Source organism: Triticum dicoccoides, chromosome 1A, assembly GCF_002162155.2.
Source record: "Triticum dicoccoides isolate Atlit2015 ecotype Zavitan chromosome 1A, WEW_v2.0, whole genome shotgun sequence".
In the NCBI taxonomy this organism is placed as follows: domain Eukaryota; kingdom Viridiplantae; phylum Streptophyta; class Magnoliopsida; order Poales; family Poaceae; genus Triticum; species Triticum dicoccoides.
In genome coordinates this window covers 559,486,943-559,510,173 of record NC_041380.1, presented here as the reverse complement: position 1 = coordinate 559,510,173, position 23,231 = coordinate 559,486,943, and the positions used below count along the sequence as shown (strand labels likewise).

At 42.8% G+C, this 23,231-nt stretch overlaps 1 protein-coding gene across 1 annotated transcript; it reads left to right on the top strand.

Annotated features, from left to right (window-relative positions):
* The first annotated feature begins 17,382 nt into the window (after nt 1-17,382).
* Nucleotides 17,383-18,496, top strand: LOC119289719 (chlorophyll a-b binding protein of LHCII type 1-like). Its single transcript, XM_037568969.1, has one exon. It carries the CDS (start codon nt 17,484-17,486, stop codon nt 18,279-18,281), a length of 798 nt encoding a protein of 265 aa, XP_037424866.1. The 5' UTR covers nt 17,383-17,483; the 3' UTR covers nt 18,282-18,496.
* Nucleotides 18,497-23,231: the final 4,735 nt, after the last annotated feature.

Here is a 23,231-nt window from a genome sequence, read left to right as displayed (position 1 = left end):
TTTATAAAATACTAGCATCTCTATAATATTTTATAGGACGTTTTCGGAGTTTATGACAGTGTCAAAAAATTGTCTTATATTAAGTTACGGAAAGAGTATAATTTTTATAAGACGTTTTCAGAGTCTATGACAATGTCAAATAACGTCTTATAGATGCTGCTCGTTTCGCAAAACCTGCTAAGTGTGTCGTTGCGCGCCACTTCTCCTATTCTAGTGACACTGCGAGAGTACTACATGTATATTATTGTAAATTAACACAAAACTCGTGCTTTGCTACGGATCACATGATAGTTGCCGTGAATTAAGATTGGTCGGTTCCCTGGACATAGTTTATGATGTGGTAAAAGAAAAGCATATTTGTGACTGAGCGTGAGTCTTTCCTCCTTAACAAAAGTCTCCTTCTCCCGCCAGCGCCGCCGTCGATCCAGCCCACCTCCGTTGGCCTTTGGGCCATGGAGGTGCGGAGGATCCCCCCGCCGGCGGGAGAGACCCGTTCTCGTTTTTGTTAGGTTCAATATCTTGGTTGGGGCTATGTGACAGTGACGATGTTTCTCAGTAGAAACAATGTCTACTACGTCCTATTCCCGCCTCGATGGTGTGAATAGTGTTATCAAAGGACATGTAGAGGTGTGCCTTCATCGGATCTCACGAAATTTAGTCGGTAATGGTCTTTGATGGATCTATTTGGATCATGTTTTTGTTCGTTTATGTGGTTACATGTTTGATCTTTCCGCTCTACAACTCTCTTCATCGGCGATGGTTGCTGCTCTGGTACACTGGTCCTTTGAGGCCTTAGCATGATGACTTCCCGACTGCCTACTACAATAAGGTTTGCCTGACTCCAATGAGGGTGGATCGATGATGGCGGTGCACCATTGGCTCGCTTCAGTGCTTGTAGTCGTCGTTAGATGGTCCATGGACCCGGATGTAATTTCTATTATCTACAGTGTTCTCTGTGCTGCCATGATTGATGAATATATTAAAATTTTCTATTGAAAAAAGGCATATTTGTGACTAGATGCGCATGCTTCATCGAAACACTAGGGGTCAGATTACTGATCCCCTCCATCAGACTAGTCAGTTTGTGTGATGGAAAAACAAATCGACGATGTAGCAGTTGTTTGATGATTTGGGAAGATCAGTCATATGAGAGAAAGTGTTCCCCCTCTCTTCTCTCACAACAGCAGCCGTAGCCCAGTGCGGTTGCCCAGCCGCCCTGGCTGCGTCTACGACAACCTCTCCTCTTCCCCGGGCGGGCACCCGCTCTCCCCACCACCACGTTAAAAAATGTGCTGGCCAAGTGTGCTTAGGGAATTTCTAACCGATCCTTAAAAATAGAGGAGTAAACTTTAGTGGAATATATTTACTTCACTATGTTTTTGCTAGGGAACGTAGCATGTAATTTCAAAAAATTGCGTATGATCACGTAAGATCTATGTAGGAGGTGCATAGCAACAAAAAGGAAAGAGTGTGTCCACGTATCTTTGTATACCAAAGCGAAAGTGTTAGTTTAACGCGGTTGATGTAGTCGAACGTCTTCTCGATTCAATCGATCAAGTACCAAACGTACGATACCTCCAAGTTCTGCACACGTTCAACTCAATAACGTCCCTCGAACTCTTGATCCAGCAAAGTGTCGAGGGAGAGTTTCGTCAGCACGACGGCGGTGATGATGAAGTGATCCGCGCAGGGCTTCGGCTAAGCACTACGACAATATGACCGGAGAAGTAAACGGTGAAGGGAAGTGTCACACACGGCTTGGAACAATTGTGTGTCTAGGAGGCGCACCACTCCCATGTATATAAAGGAGGGAGGGGAGAGGAGGCCGGTCAAGGCGCGCCTTGGCCCCCAAGGCGAGGATTCCTACTAGGACTCCAAGTCCAATTCGGACCCCTCTTTTTCTTTGACACGCAAATGATATATCTCCCTGTTCGGGCCTTGATCGACACACTCTATACTCTTTCACGCAGATTGTCTATCTAGGTCAGTACATCCAAACCGCTCCCACTCTTTCGACCTCATGGCGGGCCACGCTCGCTCAATCTCTCTCTCTCTCTCTCTCTCTCTCTCTGTGTGTGTGTGTGTGTGTGTGTGTGTATGTCTCGATTGACCTCGCTCTTTCTCGGACACAAACGATATATCTCCATGTTTGAGCCCAATTCGACATATTCATATTGTATACTCTCTCACGCACATTGTCTATCTAGGTCACTCTCTCCAACCCGTCTCACTCTTTCGATCGCATGACGACCCACACTCGCTCAATCTCTCCCCCTTTATATATGTAATCAATTGACCTTACTTCCCCCCACGCACAAAATATATCTACATGTCTGTGACTGGATCATCTATCAAGCTCTATCTTACAGCCCTCATCCTTCCCAAAAGCTCAATCGGACAATATCTCTCCAAATCATATATATCTTTTCAATGAATGTTGGACCACACTCACTTTGTCTCTCTATCTATATGTCTCTCGATTGACCTCACTTTCTCACGCCGTATCTTCCACACATTTGAAGCTACCTCAACATCCTCGCAAAGCCGGAGCTATTTACATTGCGAGGGGGACTCCAACCTTGAATTAATTTGTGTATGCATTTATTCCGGTGGGTTTAGATTATATTTTCGTATCATTCGTCCCACAACTACTCCAAACACTGTTGCAACCCCCGCACCTCTCCCAATTGATTTCCCTCTGGCTCGGTCATTGCTCTCTCGCACGTCCTTTCTCGCCTTCAACGTCGCATCATGGTATTATTGCAAAAAACTCTGTTGTTCTCTTTAATTATTATAAATAAGCTACAAAACTATACACTGATAGTCCACCTGGAATGGAAAAAATTTCGACCCACAAATTAAAGTGCTACAAACTACACACAAAGGGGCCCATCTGTCATCAAACAAATTTGGACCCATATACAAATTAAAAAATAAAGGACGAGGATCGAACATGCGACCAGGGCCTTCAAGCCGCACGTCAATAGGCAACATACGTAGAACAACAATATTTGTTGTACCCCCTTTGTTCATATAATGTTTTTATATTACCACGGCCAATTTAATGGATAACATGTAATATTATTTTTAGTACATTAGTGGGACCGGCTCATTAGCATGTACTATTCGCCTTCACTTATTGGTGGGTTCCATGTGTGCTCTCTCTCTCTCCTCCCTTTCCGCGTTTAGACGCACGAGCAAACACGAAGAACTCGCGGGCGATGTTGCCGTTGACCATATTTGAACGCGTTCACAAGTTACGGCACCAGTTTTACGTACTAGTAGTACTAGTCAATGTGTACATGCAATGCACGTTAATTTGGAAGTATATTATGTGCATGCGGATATTAAGTAGGATATTATTTGCGTGTTATTATGTGATTAGCACTATTTTCGGTGTGAAATTAACTGCACGCTGAACGTGTTGAGCGCTCGTGAAGCAGTCTAGGTCGTTGGATGAGAAGGAATACATGTGGCTTGATGACATTTTATATTTAATTTGATACGGCTCTAGCAGAACATTCAATCGATCAAACCATAGATTTCATTCAGTCTGACTCCAACTTTATATTCATACGACGATCGATCTAAAATAAACGGAAATGATAGACGTTCAGATTTTAAGCATGGCAATCAGAACATTTTTCACGGCAAATTTAGATTACACGGCAGCGGCGGCGGCATCTTGCGGTGGGAAGCAGCTCCTCTGCCGTGCTTTGTGTATCGTCGGGCCACTGACCGACGGCGACGGCAGCGTCTTGCGCCATTGTTGGCGTACTCCTGGACGTTGGCCCTAGCTTCAAGGAAGGCCACAATGTTCTGGACTTCAGTCTCTAGGAGCGAGTCAACTGGCAGGAGGAGGCGACTGGCGTTGGTGCAAGGAAGCGGTCGACGGTGGCCATCCATGCCGCTGAGGGGGGCACTGGCACCCGCTCGGGGACAGGCGCTGGCAATGGCGCGGTGGAGACATTCGTGTGCACGGACACCGGCACAGGTGCGCACATCAGTGCACGCAGGCGTATGCGCTGGTAGGTGCACGGGCATGTGAAAGTCGGCGGGGACCTCGTGGAACCCCGTGGCATCAACATCGGAGACAATGTGTGGCTCCCAGCCCATCAATGCCACGGGGATTGACGCTGGCGCAGTCGGGGCGACGGGAGCCGGAACGGGAGCGGGGACAGGCACGGCGTCTTCCCGCAAGGCTGGTTCAAGCTCGTCCCAAAGTGCCTTATGTTCTTGAGACTCCGACTAGGTGTCTTCCTCAGGAAACTGGAAGACTTAGGGCAGACCATCGTGATGCGGCATGGCATATGGTTAGGTCAGGCTGGTTGGAGGTAGACGACAGGAGAATCGGAGAGGAAGGGAGAAGATTGTAGCGATACCTGGTAGTGCTGGGTTGATTTTAAACTGCGGCACCGGCAACATTAAAAGTGGAAGCAGTTGGGACGAAGGTGGGCGGTGGAGCCAGGTCAAAGGGCTCGCCTCCCGGTGAGCCTGCGCAGCGGTCTGCTTGCACGCCTCCCTGTCAGCCAGCGCAACGGTCTGCTTGCACGCCTCCCGTCGACTCACACGCTTGCTCAGACGACACCTGCCGATGAGAAGCTGGACTTGTGGCGGCATGTAAACGCCCACGGTTTCAATAGTGAAAGCGTTCGCCTTAATGTGACAGGTCTTTGTTCCAAAATACATTGGCTCTTCATTTGTGCAACTTCTCATAAGCAGCTTGTCTCAAATTGAAGAAAAAAATTACGTAGGAATATTTGTGCCATATCACGTGACCATGCTTAGTTTCATGAATTTCTGGTCACTTTTGGATTTTCTGAAATTTAAAATCTAGGATTTGAAACAATATCATAACCTGCATCATGCAATAAATTTTCAAGCGATACATCTTTCCTGTTGTATTTCTTAAGAAAGGATTTCGTCAAACATTTTACTTAGTTAGACTTCAGACAAGTTATATATGCAGAGTAAAAGGATAATCCCTCCCTACCAGTGCATTGCCTGATATATTAACTCAAGTACTAGGCACAAACAAACGGGCTCAATTCTGTGCTCATCCTGGTGTAGTAGTAGTAGTACTAGGCAATCCAGTTGACGGGTGACCTTGGGTAGCGGCGACCGAGGGAATTAAACCGTGCTCGGTATGGTAGGTAACGTTGTCTAGTTACTAAAGCATCCCTCCATTGTTCATCGGTAGTCATTATGGACCGGGGACATGAGGAGAATTTCCTAGGGCTGAAATTCTGGCCAACAGATATTTCAACTCGAAACGCGGAGGCTTGACTGGTTGCGTTTGGCTAATGTGCGTACCACGCAGGCCGCCGGAAGGACATAAGCCCGGTTTTTCTAGGATCAACACAAGCCAAGGTCTGGCTGGTACGCCATTGGGTCTTACCATTCAAGAATATGAAAGGAATCTTTTAAATTGCCGAATGAATCTATGTGTATTACAATGCCCGTATTTTCCTTGTAAATAGTAATCTCAATGCGGTAATTGATTTATGACGAGTTCTTGAATTAGAGTGAGTTTGTGATATAGTGATCTCAACATGGATTTCACATTTCATGGTATTCCTAGTAAGTTTTTCATTGCAAATTCAAATTTAAAAGATGAATGGTATAATGGTGAGAAAACTTTGCATGTATCAAGCATATGACCACACACACGAATACAACAACAATCGAATAAGTATAGTGCATCTATTTTTCCAAACCATATGCATGTATGACACAAATTAAAAAATACTCCTTCCGTTCCTAAATAGTAGTCTTTTGTAGATTTCAACAAGTGACTACATACGGAGCAAAATGAGTGAATCTACACTCTAAAATATGTCTATATATATCCGTATGTGGCAGTCCATTTGAAATCTCTAAAAAGACTAATATTTAGGAACAAAGGGAGTAAAATGTAAGACATGCATGGTCCTCAATTCAATATTTAAAATGAACAGGAAACTGAAACATGAATATTAAGTCTAGTACTACAGTACATGCAAATGTTGTGTTTAGGCAGAGCTATGTAGATTGTCGGGGGTTAACCCCTCGACCTTAGATAAAATTGTGAAGCTCTATTTAGGATTGTTTAGATTATATTTGTCCCCACCCTCCCAAACACCGATTGGTTGTGCACCCAATCCTCCCCGGGAGAATATCATGTGCCCCCACACCTTAGATGCTATATGCTGATACGAGTTGCTTGGAGCTTGTAGATCTGAGATATAGCATCTCACATGATGTTTTAATATTTTTACAGGAAACCTTAATGAGTTTGAGAATTGCACACAATTTGTACAAAAACTACTCAGATGCCCTTGGATCCCATATCCAACGACCTCGAAGTTTGTATCATCGTAGCATCTAAGATGAAGGAGGAAATCATATTCTCCTGTATGTAAGAATATCATGTGCTACCACACCTTAGATGCTTTGGTGATACAAGCTCTTCGGAGCCGTTGGATTTGTGACCCAACAACTCCTCGGTGGTTCGAATGTTTCTTTTGCAGAAAAGCCCTCAAAGAGTTCGACCACTGCTTACAAGCATAAAGACTGCTCAGATGCCATTGGATCTCAGATCAAATGACCTCGAAGCTCGTATCACCGTAGCATCCTAACTGCGAGAGCACCTTATGTTTTCTCGCACGAGAGAATATGAGGTGCTCCCGCACCGTAGATTCTATGGTGATACGGGTTCACTGAGATCTAACGGCTAACAGTAGGAGGTTTGAATGTTTTTGTAATATACGCCAGAGAGAGTTTGGGAATTGCACAGAAAGTACAAGTACTACGCATGTGGCATCTGATCACAGATCATACGACCTAGATGCTCGTATCACTGTAGCGGCTAATTAAGTTACGAGGAGCACCTAATATGAGCAACGGGGAGCCGTTGGATCCAAGATGCATGGCACACACGAGGCCTGAATATTTTATTTGCAAAAAAACCCTTGGAGAGTTTGGAAATTGCGCATAATTACAAAGACTACTCCCAAGCCATTGGATCTTAGTTCCAACGATGTAAAAACTCGTATCACCATAGCATCTAAGCTGCGGGGTGGATGTGATATTCTATGCCGCTATCATTTTTGTTCGTAAACTTGCAAAGTATGTGTAACTCGTGCCGTTACTTGTCTAACGCGCAAAGTGTTTGTTCAAAAAAAAAACCATCCTACATTGAAATATCGGAACAACACACTAGGGTCCCACTTGTCATTGATCAAATTTGGACCTAAAACGAACAAATTTGAAAGACGAGATTCGAATTGGCAACCTGGACTACAAAGGGTAAGTCGATAGCCTGAAACGACAACGGTTGTTGGCTTTGTCCCATAATTTGATTTTATATAGTATTACATTTAGTAGAGTAGAGGGAGTGCCTCGTCAACACGTGCATGACCGTTGACTCACTTACTGGTGGGTCCCAGGTCTACGACCTCTCTCTCTCTCCTCTCCATCGTCTAACCTTTAGACGCACAGGCACAAATGAAGAGCGGCGCCAGCTTGTCATGGTGTTATTATAACTAAATAAAAGCTTGGAAAATAGAAGAATCGCCTAGAACAAGAGACGTTGTGGCTGGTCGAGACGGAGCTAACCACACCTATCCTCCGTGCCACGTTAGCATGATGAAGCTATGTGGCTAGTGGGGTGTTTTCGACCGACTGGCTGGGTCCCGAGGTCAAACCATAGTTACTACGTCTGATACAGTATATTTTTACACGCACATTTTCCCTCCGTGCCGAGACGTGGCACGCCCTATAGCGCGGTTTTGGGGTCCTCCCGGGTGGTGCACGTATATATTCTTCCTTGCCGAGACGTGGGACGCCCTACCGCGTGTTTTTTGGGTCTTCCTCGGTTATAGTGCCGAAGCAAGTAAATGAGTCGTCAAATCACGAAAGACCACATTTCCCGCCGAGTACATCAGTGAAGCACGGTGGCTAGTGATAAACCACAAGTATAGGGGATCGTTTGTAGCCTTTTTCGATAAATAAGAGTGTCAAACCCAACAAGGAGCTAAAGGTAGAACAAATATTCCCTCAACTTCTATCGACCACCGATACAACTCTATGCACGCTTGACGTTCGCTTTACGTAGAACAAGTATGAAACTAGAAGTACTTTGTAGGTGTGATAGGATATGTTTGCAAGATAATAAAGAGCACGCAAATAAAATCTAGGGGCTGTTTAGATAAAGACATGACTAAGTTAGTTTTAGTAGAGAGCTTTTGTCAACAAGAAAGTTATTTGTCCCTAGGCAATCGACAACAAGTACCGATAATCATTCTTGCAATTTTACATGAGGGAGAGGCATGAGCTAACATACTTTCTCTACTTGGATCATATGCACTTATGGTTGGAACTCTACCAAGCATCTGCAACTACTAAAGATCGTTAAGGTTGTGAAACCCAACCATAGCATTAAGTATCAAGTCCTCTTTATTCCCATACGTCATACCCCACCTACTCGGGTTTAAGTTTCTGTCACTCTCGCAACCCACCGTAAGCGAACCATGAACATATTGCAACACCCTACAGCGGGGGCCCCTCATGTTTGTGCGAGACGGAGAGCATAGTAGGACAACACCATAAATAAAATATACAATCATACCAACCAAGATCACGATTAACCCACAGGACAAAACGGATCTACTCAAACATCATAGGATAACCTTAGATCATTGGGAAATAATATGTGGAGTTGAGCACCATGTTTAAGTAGAGATTACAGCGGGGAGAAGAGGTGTTACACCGGTGCATAGAGGGGGAGAGAGTTGGTGTTGATGGTAGCAAGATTGTTGATGTAGATTGCCGTCTCGATCATTGCCCCGGTGGCACTCCGGTGGCACTGGAAGCGAGGGGGACAGAGCCCCCTCCTTCTTCTTCTTCCTTGGCCTCCTCCCTAGGTGGGAGAAGGGTTTCCCCTCTGGTCTTTGGTCTCCATGGCGGCGGAGGGGCGGGAGCCCCTCCAAGACTGGGTCTCCCTCTCTGTTCTCTTCTGTTTCGCGTTCCCCAGATCTGGCCGAAAACCGTTTCTTATATTCCCGGAGATCTGTAACTTCGATTGCACTGAGATTTTAACACGATTTTTTCCGGATATAAGCTTCCTTGCGCCCAAAGTAGAGATCCAACCGACATATGAGGTGGGAACAACCCACCACCGTGCGCCAGGGGCCTCTGGCGCACCCTGGTGTCTTGTGGGCTGTGTGGGCCTCCGTTTGCAGTGATTCCAACTCCCAAAAATCACATATATTCCAAAACAATTCTCCGTAAAATTCTATTGCATTTGGACTTCGTTTGATATGGATACTCTGCGATACAAAAAACATGCAGAAAACAGGAACTAGCACTTGGCACTGGATCAATAGGTTAGTCCAATAAATCATATAAAAAGTTGCCAAAAGTATGTAAAAGTTGTATAATATTGGCATGAAACAATAAAAAAATTAAAGATACGATGGAGACGTATCAGCATCCCCAAGTTTAATTCCTGCTCGTCCTCTAGCAGGTAAATGATAAAAAAGATAATTTTTGATGTGGAATGCTACCTAGCATAAACTTCATCATATGTCTAGTCATGGCATGAATATTAAGACATAAGTGATTCAAAGCAATAGTCTATAATTTGACATAAAGACATCAATACTCAGGCATGCCAATAAACAATCATGTCTTTCAAAATATCAACGCTAAAGAAAGTTATCCCTACAAAATCATATAGTCTTGTCATGCTCTATCTTCTTAACACAAAATATTTATCATGCACAACCCCGATGACAAGCCGAGCAATTAGTTCATACTTTTTAACGTGCTTCAACTTTTTCAACCCTCACACAATACATGAGCGCAAGCCATGGATATAGCACTATAGGTGGAATAGAGTATGATGATAGGGGTAAATATAAAGAAGACTAAAGGTAAGAAAGTCTCACATCGACGCGGCTAACCAACGGGCTATGGAGATGCCCATCAATCGATGTCAACGTGAGGAGTAGGGATTGCCATGCAACAAATGCACTAAGAGCTATAAGTGTATGAAAGCTCAATATGAAAACTAAGTGGGTGTGCATCTAATCCTATAATGAAATATTCTCACTAGTATATGAAAGTGACAACATAGGAGACTCTCCAAATGAAAAACATGGTGCTACTTTGAATCACAAGTGTGGTAAAGATACTAACAATGCCCCTTCTCTCTTTGTTTATTTTTTCTTTTTCTTTTTTTTCTTTTTTCTTTTTTCTTTTTTCTCTCTCATTGTCCGGAGTCTCATCTCGACTTGTGGGGGAATCATAGTCTCCATCATCCTTTCCTCACTAGGGCACTGCTCTAAAAATGAATAATGATGATCATCACACTTCTATTTACTTATAACTCAAAAGAAAATAAAAATTACAACTCGATACCTATGACAAAGTATGACTCTATATGGATGCCTCTGGCAATGAACCAGGATGTGCAATGATCTAGCGTAACATGTATGAAAAATGATGAACGGTGGCTGAGCCATAACTACTATGTCATCTATATGATCATGCAAAGCAATATGACAATGAATGCTCAAGTTATCAAACGGAAGTGGTGGAAGTTGCATGGCAATATATCTCGGAATGGCCATGGAAAAGCCATAATAGGTAGGTATGGTCGTTGTTTTGAGGAAGATATAATAAGGCTTGTGTGTGATAGAGCGTATCATATCACGGGGTTTGGATGCACCGGCAAAGTTTGCACCGACTCTCGATGTGAGAAAGGGCAATGCACGATACCGTAGATGCTAGCAAATTGCGAAAAGGTAAGAGTGCGTATAATCCATGGACTCACATTAGTCATAAATAATTCATATACTTATTGCAAAAGTTTATTAGCCCTCGAAGCAAAATACTACTATGCATGCCCCTAGGGGGATAGATTGGTAGGAAAAGACCATTGCTCGTCCCCTACCGCCACTCATAAGGAAGAGAATCAATAATAAATCATGCTCCAACTTCATAGCATAACGAGAGACTATACGTGCATGCTTCAGGAATCACAAACCTTAAAACCAATATTCCTACTAACCACAACCGTTTACTGGTACCTCCCACACATTATCATCTCTATATCACAAAACTATTGCAAGGAATCAAACATATCATATTCAGTGATCCATAAGTTTTATGTAGGATTTTATGACTAACCATGCAATTGACCAATTCCTGTTGATTCTCTAAATAGATCTAAGTGAAGCATGAGAGTTTAATTCTTTCTACAAAAGACCATGCTCTAATAAGTGAAGCACATGAAGCATTCTATAAAGCCATACTCAAAAGATATAAGTGAAGTGAAATGAGCATTCTATAAATCAACCATGGACTATCTCATACCAGCATGGTGCACAAAAGAAAAATGAAAACTAAAAGCAAAAGACGCTCCAAGATTTGCACATATCACGTGAACGAAACGAAACCGAAAACATACCGATACTTATTGAACAAAGATGGGATGCCTTCCAGGGCATCCCCAAGCTTAGACGCTCGAGTCTCCTTGAATATTTACTTGGGGTTCCTTGGGCATCCCCAAGCTTGAGCTCTTGCCTCCTCTCCTTCTCCTCATATCGAGAACTCCTCGATCTTTGATCACTTCATCCATACAAAACTCAACAGAAAACTCAGTAAGACCCATTAGTATAATAAAGCAAATCACTACTCTAAGTACTGTTGCAAACCAATTCATATTTGTTTTTGCATTGTAGCTACTGTAATATAACTTTTCCATAGCTTATACTACCGATAAAAATCGATAGTTCCATCAAAACGAGCAAAACAGTGCATCAAAAACAGAATCTGTCTTAAATAGGACATTATGTAGTAATCTGAATATTCACCATACCTCTATTACTCCAACAATTCTAAAAAAATTAGGAAAAATAAACAATTTGTATAGAAAGATAGTGCAAAAAGTTTCAGGACCATTTGATGTTCCAGTAAAAAAAATGTAAAATCGAGCACTATAGCCGAAGTTTCTGTTTTGCACCGCACAAACCAACAAGCAATCTAAACATCCTAAAGGCAAATCTTGGCACATTATTTTTATAATACAATGGAATTTTACAAGGGGATAATTATTTTTGTCATAATATTCATGAAAAATTCAACATTGTTTCCATGAGCATGAACACAAGTGTTCAAGGTCGACCCTCACTTCTTCAATGCATAACTTCCAATCGCTTCTCTTTTGTGAAAAAGTTTTTAAGTTCCCCTCTATATTTTTTTGTTTTTAAACTTTATAAAAGCACTCAATAGAAATAAATGACTCTTTAAAACTTCCAGGTTGTCTCCCTGGCAGCGCTTTCTTTAAAGGCATTAAGCTATGCATAAAGTGCTCAAGTAATGAATCCACCCGGATCCCAAGGTATATCAAAGACAATTTGAATTAACAATGATTTGGCATTTAGTAGTGAGCACAAAGCAACATATATCATGCAATGATGAAGTTTAACTCTCTTCCTATGCATCGGCATGTCATACAAGAACAATTCATGCAATCAAGTAAAGGCCAATACATAGCATAAGCAGTTTCTTGCAATTCTATCATGTTGGAAACATAAAGAGGCGGAGATGTAATCCCTCTCTCATAATAATTGCAAGTAGGAGCAGAAAGGACCGAGGGAGTCCTGGATTAAGGGGTCCACGGGCGTCCGAACTATGTAACATGGGCCGGACTAATAGGCTATGAAGATACAAGACAGAAGACCTCTCTCCGTGTCCGGATGGGACTCTCCTTTGCGTGGATGGCAAGCTTGGCGTTCGGATATGTAGATTCCTTCCTTTGTAAACTGAATCTGTACAACCCTAGGCCCCTCCGGTGTCTATATAAACCGGAGGGTTTAGTCCGTAGAGGCAATCATAATCATAATCATATAGGCTAGACTTCTAGGGTTTAGCCACAACGATCTCGTGGTAGATCAACTCTTGTAATCATCATACTCATCAAGATCAATCAAGAAGGACGTAGGGTATTACCTCCATAAAGAGGGCCCGAACCGGGGTAAACATCGTGTCCCCTGTCTCCTGTTACCATCGACCCTAGACGCATAGTTTGGGACCCCCTTCCAGAGATCCGCCGGTTTTGACACCGACATTGGTGCTTTCATTGAGAGTTCCGCTGTGTCATCACCAGAAGGTTCGATGTCTCCATAAATAATCTACAACAATGCTGCCCTGGGGGAGGTTTTCCTCCCCGGTTAGATCTTTGTGTTCGGCGGCTTCGCGTTGCGGGCCAACTCGCTTGGCCATCTAGAGCAGATCGACAGCTACGCCCCAGGTCACCAGATTAGTTTTGGAAACTTGGATTATGTCGCTGACATCCGAGGAGACTTGATCTTCCAAGGATTCACGACCCCAACCTCCACTCTGGCCTTAGAGCCAGAACTCGTCGCCAGGTGATACGTCTCCAACGTATCTATAATTTTTGATTGTTCCATGCTATTATATTATCTGTTTTGGATGTTTATGGGCTTTATTATGCACTTTTATATTATTATTGGGACTAACCTATTAACCCAGAGCCCAGCGCCAGTTTATGTTTTTCCTTGTTTTAGAGTATCGCAGAAAAGGAAAATCAAACAAAGTCCAATTGACCTGAAACTTCACATAACTTATTTTTGGAACGGAATCAATCCAGAAGACTTGGGGTGTACGTAAGGGAAGCAACGAGGAAGGCACGAGGTAGGGGCGCCCCTCCCCCCTGGGCGCGCCCTCCACCCTCGTGGGCCCCTCGTGCCTTCCTGACGTATTTCTTCCTCCTATATATACCCATATACCCTAAAAACTTCGGGGAGCACAATATATCGGGAGTTCCGCCGCCAGAAGCCTCCGTAGCCACCGAAAACCAATCTAGACTCATTCCGGCACCCTAGTCTCTCGAATTGCATGTAACTGCTAAGCTTTGATTTCAGGTCAAGACCGTGCACATAAAACAACTTAATCCTTTCCTTTTCATATATCATCATTCACTGAAGTTTCACAGCTATCATGTTCAAACCAAAACATTTGCTCATCTGAAAAAAAAACGAACTACAATTTGTAAACATTTGCCCCTACAAGCATTATCACAAACACATTCCAAGCAAAATCCATCCACATGTAAACTCGAACGTGCACTGGAAAAATCATGCGGCAAGCACTCATCAAGAAATAGTCATCATTATATTCGCACAATACCCAACCTACAGCAAGTACTCATCCCATACAAAAATCAGGAACAAAAATTGAACAGATAGAGGATGCAAGAGGAAGGAGAGGGTGGGTGAGGGAAGAGGGGGGGAGGAGGGACGACGAAGGAGTGGTGGCTACCTGCCTATGGACTGGTCGCCCGCGTAGCTCCCGGCGGTGACGCTGCTGGGCGGGGTCGGCTGCTCCAGGGAGGGAGGCGTTGCTAGTGGGAGCAGCTGCTCGACGGAGGGAGGCGCTGCTGGGATCCTGTACCGACGTCGGGGCAGCGGAGGCTTCTTCGGCCGGCTGGGCGCTCCGCGGCGGACGGCCGGCAGTAATGGCGGCGGGACGGCGGCGGCTAGGAACCATAATATTATTTTTTTTGACACTTGGCTAGGAACCGTACTAGTCTCTCTGAAGCCTGAAGGGCGAAGGAAACCCCTGCGAGTCCAACCACGGTCCACAGCTCGCCTACAGCAGGTATTGGCCCGGCCCAGTAACCGCGTCCCATCATCATGCTAATGTCATGTCGTTTTTCCACTTCCGTTTTTAATCACATTTTGCTATATATATATTACGAAAATACTTTACATAATTTTTTAAAATGTTAATCTTGTATTTGAAAAATGAAGAACGTGTATAGAAAATATTTATACATTGTAAAAAATGTTTGTATTATTAAAAAAGAATGATTGGTCATAAAAAATGTATGCTACATTTAGAAAAATGTTCACAAGTTTCATAAATGTGTTCGTGACATTTTGAAAAAAGAAGGTTTGTACAATGTAAAAAAATGTTTGCTTAATTCAGGAAAATTGTTTATCATTAAAAAAATCCAACGTGTACATAACAAATATTTAACATGTACTAAAAATGTTCAAAACATGATTTTGTAAAAATATTAAACATGTATTTGAAAATGTGAAACATTTATATAAAATCAATTTTAGATGTATAAAAGTGTACAATGTGTATGAAAAAAAAACTAGAAATCAAAATATATATTAAAATAATGTTAATTATGTACTGGAAAGATTTTAAACGTGTGTAAAACAATATTCCTAATGTATACGAAAAATATACAATGCATATGAAAAATGTAGACATGTGTTGAAAAAAAGAAAAATGAAAAGAAGGCAAAAGCAAAAAAAAGTCAGAGAAACTCAGTGAAACCTAGAGAAAGAAACAAAAAACCAAGAAAGTAACACGGAAAAACGAGGAAAAAAAAGAAAGGTAAAAGAAAAAACAGATGAAGAGACCAAAAAACCAAAGGAAAAATGAAAGTGAAACCAAAAACCGAAAAAAGCGCTATAGAAAACTTGAGGAAAACAACCTACAAACAGTGGAAAACCGAAAGAAAGAAAAACAGTGTGCCACGCTATAATGTTGGGCGGGCCTTCTAGCGCCCGCCCATTGGTGATTCTTATTAGAAATCAGTAAAGGGCGATATATAGCCTTGGCGGTTGCATGCGGTCGGCTTCGCCATGATGGGCCGGTACCTGTGGTTGTCTAGTAGACGGCCTTTCAATTGTTGTCTATGTAGTGGATGACACAATTTGGTACACAAAAGTAACTCTTTTTGAGGCTAATTATTCTTATTTTTAGTTGGAATTTAGGACGGTAAAACTGAACCTAATCCCTAGTCTCTCACGCCTTCAGACACCTGGCCCGTACATTTTTCTGATCTGGCCGTTTGATCTGATCTAGGCGCCTCGTTTGTGTTTCGTGGGCTGGCTCTCCTAAGGAGACGCTACTCTGGCGGCTGAAACACAGTATATTGGTTGATTGGAGTATTCGGCCTAAGGGACCGACCCATTAGGTAGCTAGGGATGATGAGTGTTTGCGTGGTTCCCATGCGGATGCAAAGGCGATGGCTCGAGAGCGACTTCTCTGCTCTCCCCCATCTAAGGCGACAACGACACTAACAATCCGAACCCCACGACGACTCCCTCCGCCGCAACCTCCTCTTGTAGTAGCATAGGACGATTGGGATGGAACCACCGCCACCGTTCCCCGGCCACTCTGATTCCCCAATGACTACGAAGTTGATGACTTATCCCTCTTCTTTGTTGTCACCTTATCGAGGGCCTTGCCCGCCTGGCTTCTTCATCCGCTTGCCGTTGGCTGAAGCAACTAAAGGGGGGCCGGTTGTCTTTGTGACGGCGTAGCCTTGTGGCCGACCTTCGTGGACGGCGTGACAAAGAGCATGGTGGTCTTCGTTCCGAGCCATATCCTTGCAGCATTCATTTACGCTGGTGGTGTAACGCTGGCGGGAGGAGTCGCCTATGGTGCAAAGGTGGTGGGCGGTTCCATTCCCGATGCAATTGGGGTGTCCGGGCCTGCAGTGGCTATCTGGTGCCTGCAGTGGCGGGGGCAGGAAGAGGAGGCGCCGCGGGCACGAGAGGAGCAACGAGAATCTTTTGTTGAAACTTTGAGGCGCTCAAATTTACGCTAATTGGGAAACTTTCGAGGCTTAACTTCTTAAACTTTTGAGTTAACCGTTTGAGGGTTTGGTTAGCTACAACTTAACTCCTTAACATGAAATCCTTTGAAGAGTTAAGCGTTTTTGAGAATTCAGTTAGTGATGCTCTAAGATGTCAAAATAACGCTGTGGCAATTGATGCTCTCTGTGGACAAGTTTGTGTTTGCCTTTGGTGTTATTTACTCTTTAGTTAAAAAAATCACACTTAACATGTTCTTGTTTTTCAAGACGTGGCTCATTTTGGTAATGCCTTTATTCTAGTAGGAGTAAAAGAGGCGAACTTTTATTTTTACATGGCGTATTCTCGGATGTTGAGGCTTTCATGTATAGTTCACCAGCAAAGAAAGTAATAAAGAAATAAATAATGATCGTATGGCCTAAAATTGCCATCACTTTCTTGACCACACTTGCGCCGCCTACTTCATCAGAGACAAGTTTACTGCCACGTTGCATGCAGACCGTGAGCTAGCTGATGATGTGAGAATCAACATGTGATCCATCATCCAATCACACGTCTCCATTCTCCAACAAGATCCCTAGGCCTAGCCACAACATATCTCCTTTCTCTGGGTCTCAAGTTGCCACGTCCTGAGGGATGACGAGATCCCTGCTGCACCAATAGCATCGAAGATCACGATTTTTTCCCTGTCTATATCTATCTTGTCGGTACACACACACAGACCAGAGCACAATCCCCTATGTTAGCTCCAGTTCCTTAAATAGCTCCATCCTCCACACGTCTCAAACCATCTCCACACTCTTCAGTTTTCATTGTTTGGAGAACACACAATACACCTCCCACCTTAGCAGCGCAATGGCGACCACCACCATGTCCCTCTCCTCGACCTTCGCCGGCAAGTCGGTGAAGAACGTGGCTTCATCAGCTCTCTTTGGTGAGGCCCGTGTCACTATGCGCAAGACCGCTGCAAAGGCCAAGCCGGTTTCATCAGGCAGCCCATGGTACGGTGCCGACCGTGTGCTCTACCTCGGCCCGCTTTCCGGAGAGCCCCCGAGCTACTTGACCGGCGAGTTCCCCGGCGACTACGGATGGGACACCGCTGGGCTCTCGGCCGACCCCGAGACCTTTGCCAAGAACCGGGAGCTCGAGGTGATCCACTGCCGGTGGGCCATGCTCGGTGCGCTTGGATGCGTCTTCCCCGAGCTTCTTGCACGCAACGGCGTCAAGTTCGGCGAGGCGGTATGGTTCAAGGCCGGTTCCCAGATCTTCAGCGAGGGTGGCCTCGACTACCTGGGCAACCCCAGCCTCGTGCACGCACAAAGCATCCTTGCTATCTGGGCATGCCAAGTCGTGCTCATGGGCGCTGTTGAGGGGTACCGCATTGCTGGCGGCCCACTCGGTGAGGTAGTCGACCCACTCTACCCCGGGGGCAGCTTCGACCCACTGGGCTTGGCTGACGATCCAGAGGCATTCGCGGAGCTCAAGGTGAAGGAAGTCAAGAACGGTCGCCTCGCCATGTTCTCTATGTTTGGCTTCTTCGTGCAGGCCATCGTCACCGGCAAGGGCCCACTCGAGAACCTCGCTGACCACCTCTCCGACCCTGTCAACAACAACGCATGGGCGTTTGCCACAAACTTTGTCCCCGGCAAGTGAGGCGTTGGCGCTCGCTAGCTGCGAGTTGTAGCCATATATCAAGGCAACTGCGGTGAACTGCACACATAATGGGTGGTTCAAATTGTAACATCATGGTGTAAATTACAAGGATCTTTGGGGAAATGGTTTGATCTGCCCGCTTGCTTCATGTCCTGGATGTAGCCTGTGTGTTGCTCCATGAGAAATGAGAACGATGAATACTTGGGCGTTACTTAGTCAGAGGTCCCTCTTCGTGATGGCAACTTATGCTCTCATTTTCTTATGGTCCATCGACCATCGTGATCATGCTGTCTGTTCGGAGAGCCCGTTTGCTTGTATGGTTGAACGCCGGCCAGCCCCAAAGTTGTACAAAGAGTCATTTTCGTTCAGTTTTACTAATGCATTGGCATGCAATGTTTCTGAAAGTTCGTGAAAAAACTGAGCACCCCTGAACCTAGGCTTGAAGTGTACTAGGGCAAAGGAATTCTGAAAGCATAGTGACAGCGTTCACTCTAGTGTTGTGAATGGCTCGGCAGATATTGCAGTGTATTTCTCCATGAAGTATGTGGATGGACGCATAGACGTATTTTATGGACAGGGATATATAGCTAGCTCTATAATTTTGCTTGTATTTTAGGGACATCTTTTATAAGGTTGTGCGGGGTGGATTGAGGCATGCAGCTACATGTATTTATGGACAGGAATTGCTAACTCTGTAATTTTGCATGGATAAATTAGTGAAGGACAGGAATTGCTAGCTCTGTAATTTTGCTTCTATTATGATGTTGTGTTATGACGCTCTTAAATATTTTCTTGCTCACATGTACGATAAACACGGTAAGAACTGTATCATGGCAAACTACTGTTTAGTTACCATTGTAGTTTAATAAACTGTAAGTGAACCTTGGGTGCTTATATGGCAACTCAAGTTAGGAACAGTTAGACAGATGAATATTACTCCCTCTGTTCCAAAACTATTGTCGTGGTTTTAGTTCAAATTTTAAACCAAAACCACTACAATAATTTTGGAACGGAGGGAGTACCTACAATAATTAGCATGTAGGGTTTCTACACTTCACGATATCTTGAACTAGTAAAGCGGTGATCGGCGCCTACTTCGGACCTCACAACAGACTATTACTGTGTAGTGGAAATGAATTATATCCTCGATTTTAAATAGTTTCAACACACTTTCTTTAGAGAACCAACCAGTGGATATATGGTTAGGAGGGTGGTGGTATCCCTAGCCCACCAGCAATCAAATCTCAGCTGATGCTTTGGTGTCTCATTAATGCAAACTATTGTTTCAGTAGGAGGTGACATTTCTGTCGATAGTTGAGTGCCCGTGGTGACTTCGTCAATCTTGAAACTCCACAACTCCAACCCATTTTTCAGTAGGCGTTGTGTCGTTGTGTGCGTCTACATTCGTAATCGCTATTTTTTAAGTATGTTCCTTAATGTCCTAATTAAATGACGTATGCGACAAGGACGTGGTTCAAAGGATGGTGGAGTGCATCGGTACAATGACAATGCACCCCTCGTGCTATGATGGATTAGCATCATTCTCTGCAATGCTCTGGTTTATTACTTAATACTTGCAGACGTTGGACATTATTCCAGTATACCAATCTTGCATATTTCAAGTCAATTTCACAAATATTTCATCTTTTTCCAGTAAAACATCTACAAATATTTTTGTGTGTTATATTTTGATCAGAATTGGCATTTACTTCAGCACATTCTTAAGAAATCAATTCTATTCATTTTTCTGAGTTATACCAGTGAGATATCATTGTTTAAAAATATGCACGGACAACCACAGGAAATGCAATTATTTCAATCAATATCATAAACATATCACAAGGTTTTGCACAAATTTCAATTATTCTAGTCATATTTCAATCAAATTTAATTAGTTTCCTGCATTTAAAACTCTTTTTTTACAAAATCATTTATAGATATCACAGATATTTCAATTATTCCAGTCATATTTGAATCATCTTCAGGATCAGTTTAGAGACATTTCACACAAAGTTCAATTATTTCAGTCATATACAAATTCATAAACATTTCATAAAGGTATCGAATATTTCATTGTTTACTTCTTTTTAAAAAAATATGCTTCATTAAAAATTGTAATATGAATGAAATAGTTAAAATAAAATGTGAAGTATTATTGAACATTTGTTAAGTTGATGTGACCACTGAAAAAATGTTGGAAAAGATGAAATTTCATTGGAATACTACTCCCTCCAATCCTATATAAACTTTGTGGTTTTAATTGAACTAAAACCACAAAAGTTATTTGGATCGCGGGAGGGGGGGGGGTATTTTAAAGTGAAAATTTGTTGCAAGATTATTGAAGCGATATTTGTAACCTATCGCAAGGAAGGAAATCGTGACACTTGATTTCGCATCTTTAATTTCTTAAGTCTTTGAAAAAATTTATACTTGTTTTTTTTACATTTTCAAAGTATTTGAATTGTTTTCGATTTGGTGTAAAAGTATTTTGAATGTTACAAAAATATTATTTTAAGTATGTTAGGTCTATTAATACGAAACCCCAAAAATCCATAATGCAACACATGCAATCGTGACACCACATGATCGATTGATCTCTTCATTGTTACGCTTCCCATGTCATATGTGTTTTTATTTTGTTGTATTTTGACCACTCTAGTTGCCTGTTGGTTTAACATGAAATGTTCCTATGCAATTTACTCTCTTTTGATTGATCATTGGATAACTTACTGAGTTGAATTTAAATGGTAAAAATAACATGGCCAATTTACAACTATCCACACCTTCGCAGAAACCTTAAGGGCCCTTTGATTCAAAGAAATTCCATAGAATTTTTGGAGGATTTAAATTCTTAGGAATTTTTCCTATGTTGGTCCCTCGGTTCACATGATTGGATCCCATAGGATTTTTTCCCTATGAAATCTTGTACTACATTTCATAGGAAATCTAATATCCACTCTGACCTCCTTTTACAATTCCTTTGTTTTTTTCTATGGCATTAAACACTCCTTGCTATTCATATAGGATTCAAGTGGGCATGCCACTACAATCCTATAATTTTTCTATTCCTATGTTTTAAGAATCCTACGAATCGAGGCCCTAAGTCTCTAGACTTGAAATCTTTTGTTTGCACACTTTTATGTGGCACTGTGACATTCAATTTTGTTCTAGGCAACATACATATTATCCCGAGCAGTTTATGCCATGCAGAATGCATTGTGAAGATACCCTAGATGCATTCTTTTGGTGTCGCAAGGCGAAGAAAGTCCGGGGAAACCTCGATCTCCACACTGAGATTTCTAAAGCCTATGTGGTGATCGAGTGGGATCTTCAGTTCTCTTTTTGAAACTAGACAAAATATTTGCCTCGTCAATTAATTAAGCGGAAGAGATTTCCCTCATCAGATCTTCGGTTCTGTAAGCAAGTATAAGTTTCTAACGCAATAATATAAGATGGCGATCATCTTCCAAGTTGAGTGAAAGAATTGTTTGTTACAACATTATGGTATGCGTGATGGGAGCGGATACATGTTGTTCATGAGGAGAGTATACAAATGCTCGCCTGATGAGCCCAAGTGATTGCGGCGCCAACACCAAATTACTATTAGCGTCGACGCTAAGCCTTGTGATCCGATGCCATGGTTGGGAAGATCCAAGGGAAGGTTTTGTTAAACTGAATATGGACACAACCTTCTTTGCTGATGAGGGCTCAGGTGCCACTAGTTCTGTTATTTGGGACAAGCATGGTGTATTCATCTTTGCTAGTTGTTGTCGTGTTATATTTTTTCTGACAGAAAATATATTAATATCGCAGAGATACCAATTACGCCTAGTCTCTGCAACAACAAAATATCCTTATAACTGCAGCACGAACCCCCACCATGACAACACTGAAGTTCAAATCCTCCAAAAGCGACGCCTTCAAGAAGGAAACAGTGCACAAGCGCCGTCGTCACCCGATCATAGATCTTAGGTTTACATCCTGAATAAAATACACGCTCTCAAAACAATGCTTTCAATAAGGCCACTGTCAGGCACAACCAATTAAGGCCAGACCTTAGATTTACATCCTGAAAGCTGTCGTGTTACATGTGTTGCAGATGCACTAAACATTGAAGCGCATGCACTCTGGGATGTACTAATTCTCGCCAGCCCACTGGGTGTAACAAGATCTTTGTCAAACCATGACTGTGTGGAGGTACTCGACATCATGAAGAATGGGGTAAATTCCATCAGCCCGACAACATCAATTGACAAGGAATGCACTAACCTTGCACACAGGTTTTGCTCCATCTCTTTTGATCATTGTCCTAGGAAAAGTAATAGAGCGACACATACCCTTGTCCCCTGTATGTCACCTAAGTTTACTTTGAATGTGTGGACGATGTAAGTTGATCTGCCAATCAATAAAGTCCCATGAAGGTTTTCCCTAGATATATTACAACCACCCATTCTGTTTCCAGTTACTAGAAAAAGAATAGCCCAATGTTTGCTCCCCAGTGTTAAGGGGTGAACATTGTGTTGGCGTCTAGTTTCAACTGGCACATACGCCGTGTATTGCAAAGAGAGAAAATAAATATATTTTTATATACATGCCGCTTGTTTATAAAATACTAGCATCTCTATAATATTTTATAGGACGTTTTCGGAGTTTATGACAGTGTCAAAAAATTGTCTTATATTAAGTTACGGAAAGAGTATAATTTTTATAAGACGTTTTCAGAGTCTATGACAATGTCAAATAACGTCTTATAGATGCTGCTCGTTTCGCAAAACCTGCTAAGTGTGTCGTTGCGCGCCACTTCTCCTATTCTAGTGACACTGCGAGAGTACTACATGTATATTATTGTAAATTAACACAAAACTCGTGCTTTGCTACGGATCACATGATAGTTGCCGTGAATTAAGATTGGTCGGTTCCCTGGACATAGTTTATGATGTGGTAAAAGAA